Source organism: Rana temporaria, chromosome 9, assembly GCF_905171775.1.
Source record: "Rana temporaria chromosome 9, aRanTem1.1, whole genome shotgun sequence".
NCBI lineage: Eukaryota > Metazoa > Chordata > Amphibia > Anura > Ranidae > Rana > Rana temporaria.
In genome coordinates this window covers 111,074,068-111,089,049 of record NC_053497.1, presented here as the reverse complement: position 1 = coordinate 111,089,049, position 14,982 = coordinate 111,074,068, and the positions used below count along the sequence as shown (strand labels likewise).

At 37.9% G+C, this 14,982-nt stretch overlaps 1 protein-coding gene across 1 annotated transcript in view; it reads left to right on the top strand.

Moving 5' to 3' along the window:
- Positions 1-301: 301 nt before the first annotated feature.
- The window catches only part of LHX3 (LIM homeobox 3), a 30,304-nt gene continuing 15,623 nt past the window's right edge, over positions 302-14,982 (top strand). Inside the window, exon 1 of the mRNA XM_040324130.1 lies at positions 302-935. Coding sequence (XP_040180064.1) covers positions 866-935 — 70 coding nt within the window. The 5' untranslated portion in view covers positions 302-865. The remainder of the gene's footprint in view (positions 936-14,982) is intronic.

Genomic DNA, 14,982 nt, shown 5'->3' with positions numbered 1-14,982 from the left:
CAGTGCTGGGGCAGATATTTGGGGCATCACTCACTCACACAATGTCAGGCTAGTCAGGGGGGGTAGAGGGGCACACAATGCCCTCCTGTGTTCTCTGCTCCCTAGAGTCCTGCCAGGGAGGGTGACATTAGCATGGAGACAATGCTGTGACGCCGGGTCCCCTCTGCCTATTGTGAGAAGAGAAAGGCAGACACGTGTATGGGTATGTAGTGTCATTAGGGGGGGGGGGGGGGGCAGCGTCTTTGCGGAGACCTCCAGCAGCTTTCTTATGCTAAGCAGTGGAGGCAAGTCCAGGTCACCTGACAGCAGCCCCTCTCTCTCCCTATCCTCTCTACACTGAGCTCTGCCTGCTGGGTGACCACATCCTCCTCTTCTACTCCTACCAAGGGATCAGTCAGGCTGCTCAGCCCTCCCCAGGAAGTGTCCCATTACTGCTCATCCAGGTCCCCCTGTCATCAGTGCCACCTTGCTGCAGGTATCAGTGAACCTCTTCCATATCCAGCAGCTGAACAAGTACCTACCTCATCATAACTCCACCAGGAACCGACTTACCACCTGCTCCACCTGCAACTGACCACCTGCCATCCATCTCCAGCAGGGAGCTGACAAGTGACATTACTGTGCTGTACCAGGGAGCCCATTGCTCATCTCATCCTCCCAGCAAGAACCCACCTACCTGACCTATCCACAGGACACCCAGTTCACCATCTCCCATCATCAGCCCCCAGCACCTGAGTGCAAGGTAATCAGAGGAGACCAGGACCCCTCACCCCTACTCTTTGGGCACCTAGTGATCTTCATGGCAGGAAGGTGCCAGTAGTAAGCCCATCTGTGATCACACCCAGGAATACCCAGGAGGGTCACCATGCTGCTGGAGAGGGTCCGGAGTAATTCCCAGAGTTCCTCGGAGCTGTGCCGCTACCCAGGCGGAGGAGGTAAGGTCACTTCATGCCACTTCACTGTCCCCAATGGGCCAACGGGGACACCTGCCAGGCACTGAGTGCAGGACCCCTTCCATGGCTCTTGTCAGGGGGTGCATGAATTACAACGCTATACTCAAGTGCAATGAATGCACCAAGAATACATGTATTAAATACAATAGAAAATACCCCATAAATATTATCTAATAATTGTTACAAAGTCCCCAAATATTTCTCATTTCTGCCCGATTTTCGTTGTATTATTCATTTGACAACAAACACCCGATCACATACCTCATTTGTTTTCCTTTTTTACGACAAAACACTCATTACCCCCGGAGTACCATTGTACATGCCATGAGTCTGTATGTGTGTGCTGTAATGGTACGATCGGCAGATCTCATCATCGGGTGATTAGTGGGCGGTGTTGTGATTTATTGTGCGATTATATAAAATAAGATACAAGTTTTCAAGCCAGCTCTGGATTTATTAAATAAAGAAGAAATCGTCATTTTATTATTCGAGAAAGGCATGCGTAATTCTAACAACTCAGATAAAAGTATTAGAAAGAAAATCAACGAATTTAAATCAATAATCTTGTTGCCCTGAAGTGAACGAACGTGACTTTTTTTCGATGTATTTTTGGACCGGTGACTGGATTGTCTATGAGAACAAGTCGATGTCTATGAGCGGACACACAGGCACGATATAGACGCTGCGATCTCTAGATTCATCGGAGAATTATTGTACAACGCCGCGCATGCTTTGTACACTGCCCATGGGGGAGGCTTCTACTGAACTTTAGTTTTATGCTTTGTTACAATTGGTAACGAATTTTACACACCCGCTGATCACATGGAAATTGAATATTTTTTTTCTCATGCATTGTTAATGGACTGCATTGTAGTCGGCTAGGCAGGACAGGTGTACAGCGAGCCCCAAAGTCTTCCTGGCATAGCTGGCATGTCACATAATAATGCCCAACACAGCTCCTGCATCACTAACTGCAGCATAACACATTTCCCCAACACGGGGCTCTTACCCACTGCTCCAACTGTCACCAACCTCAGTGTCAACCCCATATTACATGTGCCCACCTACCTGAACTTGTCTGCTAATGAATTCACCAGATTGCTGCGGTTAGAAAAGATGGTGGAATTGTAAAAGAGAGAAATAAGAAGAGAGGGAAAGAAGGAAGAAAGAGAAATAAGAGGAGAGAAAAAGAAGGAAGAGAGAGAATAAGAGGAGAGAGAAAAAAGGAAAATAGAGAAATAAGAGGAGAGAGAAAGAAGGAAGGAAGAGAGAAATAAGAGGAGAGAGAAAGAAGCAAGAGAGAGAAATAATAGGAGAGAGAAAGAAGGAAGAGAGAGAAATAAGAGGACCAAAGAAAGAAATGATATATGTATATATATATATATATATATATATATATATATATATATATATATATATGTATATATATATATATATATATATATATATATATATATATATATATATATATATATATATAAAACATTTCTTTATTTCTGTCTTCCTTTTTTCTCTCTTTCTTTCTTTTTTCTTTCTTTCTCTCTTTCTTTCCCTTTTCTTTCTGTCTGTCTTTCTTTTTTTTCTTTCCTCAAAGGAGACCTGACACATTAAACAGAAGATGCATCTCTTTTGATATACCCCTCAATCCACCCCCCCTTCCCATGGTGGAATTGTAAGATGAAAATAAAAAGAGGAGAATGAAAGAAGGAAGAGAAAGAAAGAGAACCAAATAAAGAAATTATTTATATATATATATATATATATATATATATATATATATATATATATATATATATATATATATATATCATTTCTTTATTTCTGTCTTTCTTTCTTTCTGTCTTCCTTTTTTCTTTCTTTCTTTCTTCGTTTCTTTTTTTTCTTTCTTTCTTTTTCTTTCTTTCTTTCTTTCTTTCTTTCTTTCTTTCTTTCTTTCTTTCTTTTTTTTCTTTCCTCAAAGGAGACCTGACACATTAAACAGAAGATGCATCTCCTTTGACATACCCCTCAATCCCCCCACCCCCATGGTGGAATTATAAGATGAAAATAAAAAGAGGAGAATGAAAGAAGGAAGAAAGAGAAAGAAAGAGAACCAAATAAAGAAATTGTATATATATATATATATATATATATATATATATATATATATATATATATATATATATATATATATATATATATATATATATATATATATATATATATAATTTCTTTCTTTCTATGTATATAAAAACCTTAGCTCAAATGAGACCTGACACATAAGCAGATGATACATCTCGTTCAATACATCATTTCTATACATTTGATTCTTCTGATTTTCACATTGTAACATAAATATCCTCTGCTTTCTTTCAATGTGACATCTACATTTCCAAAATGATTTTGTCACTTTGAAAATGACAATTGCAGCCCTGGGACTGATTCTCCGAAAATGGATAATGAGCAAATCTGTGTTCACATCAATCCAATCTGTTGCTATCAAACATCCCTGTTTTTAATTTCTCCCGACCAAGTAAATATTCTAAGTGGATAAGGTGGAGAAAGAAATGATTTTTTTTTTAATTTTGGTCCAATCAATTTGCATCCAGTTTGGCAGACCCTTGTATTAACTCGTTTTTGGTAGATCTTCTAGGAAATTGTACAAGCAGATTGTATGGTGTTGAGCTTTAGTCCATGTCTAGATAATAGATCTGTGTGTATATATCTTTTTCTAATTTTATTAAATAGATAGATGGCAGATTAATGGAACATTTTGTTGCAGAAAAACCGATAAAGACAAGGAAAATGTGTGTCCCTTGTATCCAGGTGTGATGCATTGGATGGTGTGTGGGGCTGGGAATAATGTGCAGATTCACATCTAGAGAATGGAGCTGTGTATTGTAATGGGTGTAGGAGGAGTGCAGTAAATGCAAGTTATATGTAGATTGCCATCCTTGCTGTTTTATGTTAGTAGATGTAGTCACCGTAGTATGTTAGAACCACTTCATTACATTTGTCTCTGTCTAGTTATATATTTTTTCTTCCAAGAAACAGTATCCTAAGGGATACTGTGACTACATCTACTAACAATTACAGCAAGGATGGCAATCTACATATAACTTGCACTCCTCCTACACTCATTACAATACACAGCTCCATGCCAACCAAGCAACCTAATGCCAACCACACTGCCCCCTCATCTATATAATTAGATGTTTCATTCTGGCCTTCAGCCACCAATCAGATTCACAGCTGCATCGGAAAATGACAGTTAGAAAATGAAAGTTTAAATCTGATTGGATATTGTGACTCAGCAAAGAATAATTATTTCTTCAATTGGACAGAGGGATTGATTTACTATGGAAGTTCACTAAGCAAAATCAATGTTTATTTTGAAAAGCAAATGATAGTAAATAAGGCAAACTTGTGTTCCGTTTGATTACTCAATGGTGGATAAAATACAGTTAAAATAACAAATGTTGCTAATACATAATTGGTTGATTGAAGGGAACACAGATTCATCTTATTTACTAAGCTCAGGGACCATTCACTTTGCTGGGTGGACAGTCTCTATTCCTTAGTAAAGCGACCCCTCTAGAGGCTCTGCTCAGCCATCTACTTCTGTGGATAAAAAATAAAAAATATATAATACAATAATAGTGGCTTAGGCCTTTGTAAATGATGATGCCCTTCCTCATGTTTTTGTTTTTTGTGCAGCAAATAAATGCCAACTGTACCGTTCTCCTATAAAAAAAAAAAAAAGATGTTTCCATTTTATTTGAGCTGCAGGAAAGCTTGTGATTCCTCTCAGCATCCTCAATGTAACATCCCCCTCAAAGGTGCTGCTGCTGCTTACCATCAAGCCTCTAGGAAGGCCAAACAATGGAAAATATGTAAATTCAGTGACATGTTATTGCAGATATTGTGGTTTGGTGTTTATTTCTGCCCCTCTTCCTATTCCACCTTAGGCACAGGCCCATAAATATAGGGAAAACAATGCCCCGGATGTGTGTCTGCTGTGTTTGTAGCACCTTGGTCCAATATACATAGTCATTTGTTTTGGAGTAGGAATTTTGCTGCTATGAGATTTCAATACAGTAAAACCTTGGTTTGCGAGCATAATTCGTTCCAGAAACATGCTTGTAATCCAAAGCACTTGTATATCAAAGCATTTTTTTACAAGGTATAAAAGAGAAGTGTAGCAATAAGTTGCTGAATTGTGTACCTTCATTAAATGTAACCATATTGCTACACTTAGAGGCTCCTCTCTTCTTTTTCATACTCAGTTGTGAAGTGACGGTACTCTTATATCAAGACATCGCTTGTATATCAAGGCAGAATGTATTAAAACATTTTGCCCGTCTTGCAAAACGCTCTCAAACCAAGTTACTCTCAAACCAAGGTTTTACTGTACTATCGGTGTAAGGACATCACAAGGCCCTATAGGTCTGTAGGAAAGGATAGGTTATTGTGGGTAAAGCTGGCCACACATGCTACAATATTATTTATAGAATCCCCTTGTGTGCACTTTTTACATAGTTGTTAGTAAATCTAAATGAGGTTGTAAAGTGTGTGGCCAGTTTAAAGGACCAGGTGTCAGTTAAAGTGGAACTAAACCCACCGCTTTATCTGTTTCCCAAAACTGTTAGACCCCTTTCACACTGGGGCGTTTTTCGGGCGTTTTTTAGGCGCTTTGGCGTTTAAAAAAAGCCTGTAAAGCGCCTGAAAGAAGCCTCATCTGCAATCCCAATGTGAAAGCCCAAGTGCTTTCAGAGGCCTTTCACACTGCCAGCGCCCGAAAAAACGCTGGTAAAGCGCTGCTAAGACCCCTTTCACACTGAGGCGCTTTTCAGGCGCTTTGGCTTTAAAAAAAGCTTCCTCAATGGGAAGGGGGCTTTAGGAGCGGTGTATTAACCGCTCCTAAAGCGCTGCAAAGAAGCTGCATGCAGGACTTTTTTTGACGCCCTGCCAGCTCAGCGCCTCAGTGTGAAAGCACTCAGGCTTTCACATTGGGATTGCAGATGCAGCTTCTTTCAGGCGCTTTTTTTAACGCTAAGACCACTTTCACACTGGGGTGTTTTTCAGGCGCTTTAGTGTGAAAGCACTCGAGCTTTCACATTGGGATTGCAGATGCAGCTTCTTTCAGGCGTTTTACAGGCGCTTTTTTTAACGCTAAAGCGCTTGAAAAATGCCCCAGTGTGAAAGGGCCCTTACATTGAAGGCTTATAACTGCTACAGGTACTAGTGTGCCCATGTTAGCCCTCAGCCAAACTGTCAACCCATCAAATGGCTGGTGTTATAACTGATCACATGTTCAGCACCATGGCAACTACAGATCAAACAGAGGCCAATATGGCAGCTTCCTTGGCTGTAAGGTAAGTAGGGCGGGGCTTAGTTCTTCTTCTTTACCTCGTAGGATCATGGCTCTGGGAGGACCACACCATTCACATTAATCATCTATGGTCCAGCTATGGCCTTCACTTTAGGGAATATATGGATGAATCGAAAAGCTTGGAGGACATTTTTATAAACTTTGAACAGTGTCGTTATGTCACACTTCATTAGGAGACAATTATTTGCAAATTGGTCACGTGTGCGGCAAAATCACTGAGCTGTACAGTAGAGGGAAACAATGTAGAAATCCCCTTTCCCCTTTACCTTCATGCAGATATTGCTAAGTAACCAGCAGTAGAAAATCGCTGGATTTGTGGTCCTTTGTTTTACCTCTGACTGTATTGGGGAACGCTGATGAAAGTCAGGGGTTCTGGACGCCCCTCTGTGTCTGGGCAGTGAATGCAGATTATTATTCAGAATGGCAGCACCCAGGCCCTGTTTAGTATTTAGGGATGTTTTTACAACTGCTCCTAAATGATTAAACTTGACAGACCCACGTTTAAAAAGTCAGTTTTGTTGCGTTTACTTGCCACGTCTAGCAGCGTTTTGCTGCGTTTGCGTTTAGAAGCGTTTCAAACTTTTTTTTTAAATGGCCGAGTTTAGTCGCGTTTGGTGTCTGAAACGTGGAAATCTTCTGCATCTGAATCCATTTTTTTGCTTTCAAAGAAATGCTGTTAAATGCAACTGCCTAAAAACGGCAATAAACGAGATTGTGTACATGGTCACATGGGATAACATTGAATGAGTTCAGGAGCAGTTGAAAAAAGCGGCCAACTGCCTCTGAACGTACGGTTAGCAGCGTCCCGTGTACATGGGGCCTCTAACATGAATCTGGAAACTGGCAGATTTGTACTGTACTTGTCATATCTAATTAGTGAACTGCTGCAGGCCTAAGTGTTCTTTTTATTTCCTAAAGATGTACACCATGTGGGGGGGGGGGGCAGGCCACTGATGCTGCACTTCATAAACTTAAGCTGGCCATACACCATTAGTATTGCATTTGTATTTAATTAAATGTAATTGTTTTCATTTTTTAGTGTGCTAGATAGATAGTGGCGTCAAATCAAGGATCTTTTTTTCTCTTTTCTTTCCAGAACTAATGAAATTGTAACCAAGAATATGATTCCTGGAAAAATTGTACATATTTTAATGCGTATTTGCTATAGGCACTAAAGAAACCTATTTAATAGGACTGGGATTCCATTCAGGTAGCAAGTCTGGATAAAATCTTAAGGGCTTTTGAGGAAGCTTAGTTCACTTACTTCAAACAGAAGTTCAGATGAAATTCTACTGGTGTATGGCCAGCTTTGGTATAACCAGGACCTCCTTGTCATAGAGACTTCACCTATCCCAAAGCAAAGTGTCATTGCTCCCCCTACAGGATGCTGATAAAGGTGAGCTGCTGAGCTGTGCACCTTCCAGTCCCTTACCTTCCCAGCATCCTCTGCTCCAGCACACCTCACCGCACAGACTTATGGTGGCCATACATGGTTACAAAAGTGTTCGAAAAAGCACTCGATACACTCGATCGTTCGACGTTAGAAACGTTATTGGGCTCATTTCTCGAAATGTAAAGTTTAATGGCAAAAAAAAAAAATTAAACCGTCATGTCGGATTTTTGTAGCATAAACAATTGATTTTCTAAACCTTGGTAGTGAAATATATCGGAAAGTGTTATAAAAAATCGACAGCGCATGCGCATGTTAAAACCTAACCCAGGAAGTACAAGCAACAAAAAGCAAGATCTTTCTTTTAATTACAGTTGGCCAGTGGGAGGTCTCACAAAGGTCAAAAAACCTTTACAATATTTCTGCCAATCGATGAAAAATGTACCATTTATGTTTTTAATGATTGATAATATGTCGACAATTGGAGGAAATATTTTGATACAATGATGGCGTTATCGCATGCACGTTCGACAGATTTTTTTAAAACGATTTTCTAACCATATGCGGCCAACTTTATTCTATCAGCGGACAAAGTAATTGTACCTGTTGCCCAGCACACACATTACAATCTAATAGTACAATCTTCTTTAGATCTAACCACAGGTATATAATACAAAGAACTACTTGATAGGATACAAATTGTGGGATCTTTTGGTAGGTCAGGTTGTGAGATCTAAAGTTGATTGAACAGAGATTTTGCAGTCAGATTATAATGTGTCAGGCGAGCCTTATAATCAGAATAATTAACGGGATGGTTATTTCGGAGTTTTTTCGCTATGACTGAGCACTAGTTTCAGTGCGAAACGCGTCAGCAGTCAGGTTTTGTTTTGCTGTGACTTGTAGTGCTGTGCTTCTTTTAATAAAAGGCTAAAATTTGTTCAGAGTGCGGCTGACAATCTTTGTTCCTGTTATTTGGGAGTTGCCATGAAAAAAATTAAAGGGATCTACTATTGCTGACACATTTTCAGATGCAAGTCCCAGGGTGGAATCACTCACTGAGTGAGATTTACTAAGACTGGAGAGTGCAATATCTGGTGCAGCTGTGCTTAGTAACCAATCAGTTTGCAGTTTTCTCAAAGCTGAATTGAACAAGCTGAAGCAATGAACTGATTGGTTACCATGCACAGCTGCACCAGATTCTGAGTGCTCCAGTTTTAGTAAATCTCCCCCCTAAGCTTACATGCAGTGTCAGGATACCTGATAGGCCCATACTTGTTTTCTGGGTCAGCAACTCACCAAGTAGTGATCAAAGCAATATGATGACTGAGATAATGCTGATGGTCCTGGAACTCACATGTTCAGAAACAAGTCAGCAATAGTTGTGTAAGTTCTGACAATTTCCATGCTCTCCTCCATGCTGTTTCAGTCCTTGTGTCAATGGGGCGGATTTACCAAAGGAGTTGAGAATCTTCACTCATAAACTAAATATTTAATAAATAATAAATATTTATATTAGTTATTCAATCACGTGAAAGGCAAAAGCCAGTTTATCTTTTTCCTCAAGCCTGGCTATTCAAATCAAACGCAACTCCTTTAGTAAATTAAAGCATATCTAAACCCTAAAACCCCAAATATTAATATATTGCAGTCCTTAGGTGTGTGTTGCATTTTTTTTTTTTAAAGGTTGTTATTTTGTATTTATTTTCACCAGGAGATCTGACCAGTAGCACACTTTCTAGGGTGTCTCCACTCTGGATGAACGAACAATGGAGCCACCTTGGACAGCAGCATTGTCAACATGTTGGAGAGGGTAGTGTTCAATGGATTTTTACATACGTTGCTTACAAAACTCCAGCTAACACCTTTTTTTTTGTAATTACAGAAACATTTTTTTTTTCATTTTGGGATAAAGGTTTTACATAAGTGATAAGCTGACCATTGTAAGCATCCCTGGCAATGTTTTGTCTTGACCCTTTAACTGCTGCTTTGTGTGGACAGCTTGGTCTGCTAAAGGAAATTGAAAAACAGATTTGCTGGTCACATCACCAGGTGAATATAATGGGGGGGGTCTAAAATAGAAAACGAATGCAGCCATTACATTTAAGAATTGGTGAGCTGAAATATATTAGATGCTTGTTTTGGGGGGGGGGTTTGACCCCATTTGTTGTTTGTTTATGTTTTTTCTTTTTGGAACAAAGAGCCTCACACAAGGACTTTAGGGGCAAATAATGTTTGCTGGCCATGTTAGTTATTTTTTTTAAGGGGTGACTCCACCCAAATCTGGCATAAAGGTTTGATATGTGCTGGGTCTCTGGATTGTGGTGGTGGGTTATCTGCATTTCATTGTCTACACTCGACTCTAAACACTTGCTGAGTTTAACAATACTTTTTTTTTTAAATGAGGGGGGATGCAACAGGATGAGTGGGCAACCCTAATGGGGTGGGGGCACCCAAAGCTCTCAGGTTGGAGCCTGGACTTATGGCTTCGGATAAAGAGGTATCATGTGAGATAAAAGGCAAAAAGTATATAAAATAGACAGATAAACACAAAATATATCTAATAGATAAAGTATGAGTGTGTGCATAAACAATATATATATATATATACACACATACATACATACAAATCCCACTGGAGATTAACCCTTTAATGGACACACATCTAAATGACTGTCTATGAGCTGTCATTAACCCTTTCATTGAGCCCATGGAGAGGAAGAATTGACCCCCCTCCTCCTCCTCCTCTCTCATTAATCTCCGGCCGCCTCATTTTATGGCATTAGTGTCGCACGACTCCTTCAAAGTGGCCGATCAATAAGGCGTAAAATTATTATTAAAGGCTAAAAGTTGGATATAACGGTGAAACATCTCACACCTTTCACCGCAATGTGTTTCATATACTGGCAGGATATAGGCAAATGGGACATTGATTTTAAATTCATCTGCAGCATACAGGCCAGCACTAGACTTGATTTCCCAGGACGCCGCTTTACTCCTCGGATCCGTGTCAATAACATTTATCAGAGGCCTGACTTTCCTGACGGCTTATCGAGCCGCCTGCAACTACCAAGGTAAACTGTTATTCCAGCAACAGCTCACCCCAGCCTGAGGGGAAAGACACACAGTGCCCAAATATCTCTTCCCTATTGTTCCAAGTAGTATCGGTTTGGTATTGGTAAAATGCCGAAAAATAAAATAAAAATAGGTGTTGTAATTATAATGGCAATAATAATAGTTGTGGTAGAAGAGAGTGAGAGAGAGCAAGGGAGACACCAATAAAGAAGAGAGAGAGAGAGAGAGAGGAGAAACAAAGAGAGAGAAGGAAAGACAGAAAGAGAGAGTTTGAGAGAGAATGAATGAAAGAGAATGATAAAAGAAGGAGAGAGAAGAAAATAAGTAAGGGGAACAAGAGAGAGAGAGGGGGGGGGGGGGTAAAAGAAAGAGAGAGCGCATAAGAGGGAATGAGTGAGAGAGAAGGAAAGAAAGAGAATGATAAAAGAAGAGAGAGAAGGAAAGAAATAAGGGGAACATGAGAGAGAGAGAGAGAGAGAGAGAGAGAGAGAGAGAGAGAGAGAAGGAACGAAATTGAGAGAATGAAACGAGAGAGAGAAGGAAAGGAAGAGAGAGAGAAGGATAAAATAAAGAAAGACAGAGAGAGAAAAAAAGAGAGAGAGAGAGAGAGAGAGAGAGAGAGAGAGGAGGAAATAAATACAGGGAGAATGAGAGAGGGAATGAAAAAGAAAGAGAGAGAGAAAGAAAGAAAGAATGAGAGAGAAATATATATATATATATATATATATATATATATATATATATATATATATATATATATATAGAGAGAGAGAGAGAGAGAGAGAGAGAGAGAGAGAGAGAGAGAGAGAGAGAGAGAGAGAGAGAGAGAGAGAACGAGAGAGGGTAAGAGAGAGGGAGAGAGAGAGAAGGAAATAAAGAGGGAATGAGAGAGAGAGAGAGGAGAGAGAAAGAACGATAGAGAGAAGGTACGAAAGAAAAAGGGAGAGAACGAGGGAGAGAGAAGGAAAGAAAGAGAGAGCGATATATATATATATATATATATATATATATATATATATATATATATATATATATATATATATATATATAAAAAGAGAGAGCGAGAGAGAGGGTAAGAGGGAATGAGAGAGAGAAGGAAAGAAATACAGAGGGAATGAGAGAGAGAAGGAAAGGAAGAGAGAGAGAGAGAGAGAGAGAGAGAGAGAGAGAGAGAGAGAGAGAGAGAGATGGTACGAAAGAAAAATGGAGAGAACTAGGGAGAGAGAAGGAAAGAAAGAAAGAGAGAAAGAAGGGGAAAAAGAAAGTGTGAGAGAGAGAAGGAAAGAAAGAAAGCACGAGAGAGAAGAAAAAGGAAGAGAGAAGAAAAAAAAGAAAGAGAGAGAGAAGGAAAGGAAGAGAGAAGGGAAAAAAGAAAGAGAGAGAGAGAGAGAGAGAGAGAGAGAGAGAGAAAGTACATCCTCTTGTGATCAGACCCCCTACTCATGTCTTATATCAATAAATAATTTCTTTACATTTGGTTCAGCTGAATTTCACATTTTAAGTTAAATATCCTCTGTTTTCCTTCAACATGACGGGTTTAAAATTATTTTGTTGCCTTGCAAATGAGAACTGGTGATTTAGCTTAGAAAATAAAGTAACTCTGTGTTCGCCTCAATCCAATCTATTGCTAACAAAAAAACTGCTTTTCATTTCACATGCTCAAGCGTAATATTCAACACAGTGGAGTTGATTTACTAAAACTGGAGAATGCAAAATTTGGTGCAGCTCTGCATAGAAATCAGCTTCCAGGTTTATTGTCAAAGCTTAATTCAACAAGCTGAAGTTGGAAGCTGATTGGCTACCATCCACAGGTGCACCAGATTTTAGTAAATCAGTGTCACCTTATTTACTAAGCTATGTGGACATCCCCTACTATTTCAGGCCCATCTATAAGGTGCATGCAGAGACCTCTGGAATGAGGGATGCTATGATAAAATAAAATAATATAAACACCGAGGGGTCAAAATTAATTTCCAATATTGTGTATTTTAAGAATGAATGGTGCTAATGTACTTGCCTTTTTTTTTTTTTTTTTTATTGTTTTTAATATACATCTGAGATTCTCCAGGAAAATAAATTACAATCAGTCAATCTTTGATTTTATTATTTATTTCATATAATACAACTATAATTTTGATAATTGTTATCATTTTAAAATCAGCTTGATTGCTGAGTCGATATTGTTTACACCACTGCAATAACATTAAAGTGACATTGGTTTTAGAAAATCAAAATCAGATTTATTTTAAAATAAGTATCTACTTCTTTGGTTAAAAAACAAACAAAAACAGAAACAAAACTTGTTTGATATGTACAGTATCTATCTATCTATCTATCTATCTATCTATCTATCTATCTATCTATCTATCTATCTATCTATCTATCTATCTAAACATTTCTCAGCATAATCAGGCAATTTCTATGAAGTTTTATGAAACTAGAGTGCCCATCATATAACCGATTATTTGATTATTTTTCCATTAGTTTGGTTTAAAAGACAACATGTTTAACCATTTAGATGAAACATGGCCAGCAGTGTATATTAGAGATGTACATGTTTTATATAAAATATATAATAGAGCTGTACATGTAGTATATCAAAGATATATTAGAGCTGTACATGTAGTATATAAAAAATATATTAGAGCTGTACATGTAGTATATACAATATATATTAGATCTGTACAAATAGTATATAAAATATATATTAGAGCTGTACATGTAGTATATGCTGTATATTTCAGAGCTGTACATGTAGTATGAAATGTATATATAGGAGATGTACGTGCAATATATACAGTATATATTTTTAGAGCTGTACATGTGATCAGAGCTGCATATATAGTATATGCAGTTTATATCAGAGCTGTACATGTAGTATATGGAGTATACTTCAGAACTGTATATGTATGTATTGGAGCTGTACATGAAGTACATGGAGTATATATCAGAGCTGTACATGTAGCATAGACAGTATATAAGATGTGCATGTAATATATGGAGTATATATTAGAGCTGTACATGTATTATATGGAGTATATAAAAGAGCTGTACATGTAACGTATGCAGTATATATTAGTGCTGTACATGTAGTATATGAAGTATATAACAGAGCTGTACATGTAGTAAAGGCTGTATTCTTTACAGTTGAACATGTAGTATATGCAACATATATCAGAGCTGTACATGTAGTATATGCAACATATATCAGAGCTGTACATGTAGTATATGCAACATATATCAGAGCTGTACATCTAGTATATGCAACATATATCAGAGCTGTACATCTAGTATATGCAACATATATCAGAGCTGTACATGTAGGGTATAATAAATATACAGTACTGTATAAACCTTGACTGTCTGGCATGCTGAGTCTTGTTGTTCCTAAATAGTTAAGGTCTCTGCAAGTAATCCGTCCATGTAATATCAAATGTAAAATCCTGTCTGCCTCAGATATCTCTATTGCGGCGCTAAGCGATAAGTATATACTACTGTGGTCATTGCACACCTTTCTTTTGTATAAAAAACACAAACTGGCTGCAATGAAATGTGTAGATTAGATGGCGGGTGTCTGGATCGTTCATCTTGCTGTTTGGTTAGAGATTGTGTAGAATTTGTGCAGATTGTTTTATAAATTGTAATATAAATCTGTAGATTGACTTTCAGCAGTGTGGTGTGGTGTGGTGTGCTGTATAATATTAGTATTAATAAGAACAGTAATAATAATAAAAATATAAGAATAATATACTGCACACTAGACTGCTGGAAGTCAATCTACACACTTCTAATACAATGTACAACATAATCTACACAACTAAAGACTCAGAGAAATCTATGAGACTGAAATAGAATATACAATAATAATAATAATAATAATAATAATAATAATAATAATAATAATAATAATAATAATAATAATAATTATAATAATAATTAAATTGCAGTCCTATGGATTACTCGGTAGGTGTGTAGATTGTGTTGTGAAGTCTGCTGTGCATTAAATATATTATTAATATTGTTATTATTAGTTTTATATATTCTATTTCACGCTTATTGATTGCTCTATGGGTGTGTAGATTGTTTTGTAATTTGTATAGTAACAATAGTTGTATAATACCAATAACAATAATAATATTAATAATATATTTAATGCACAGCAAACTACACTGCTGTTATAAGACAACCTACAACAC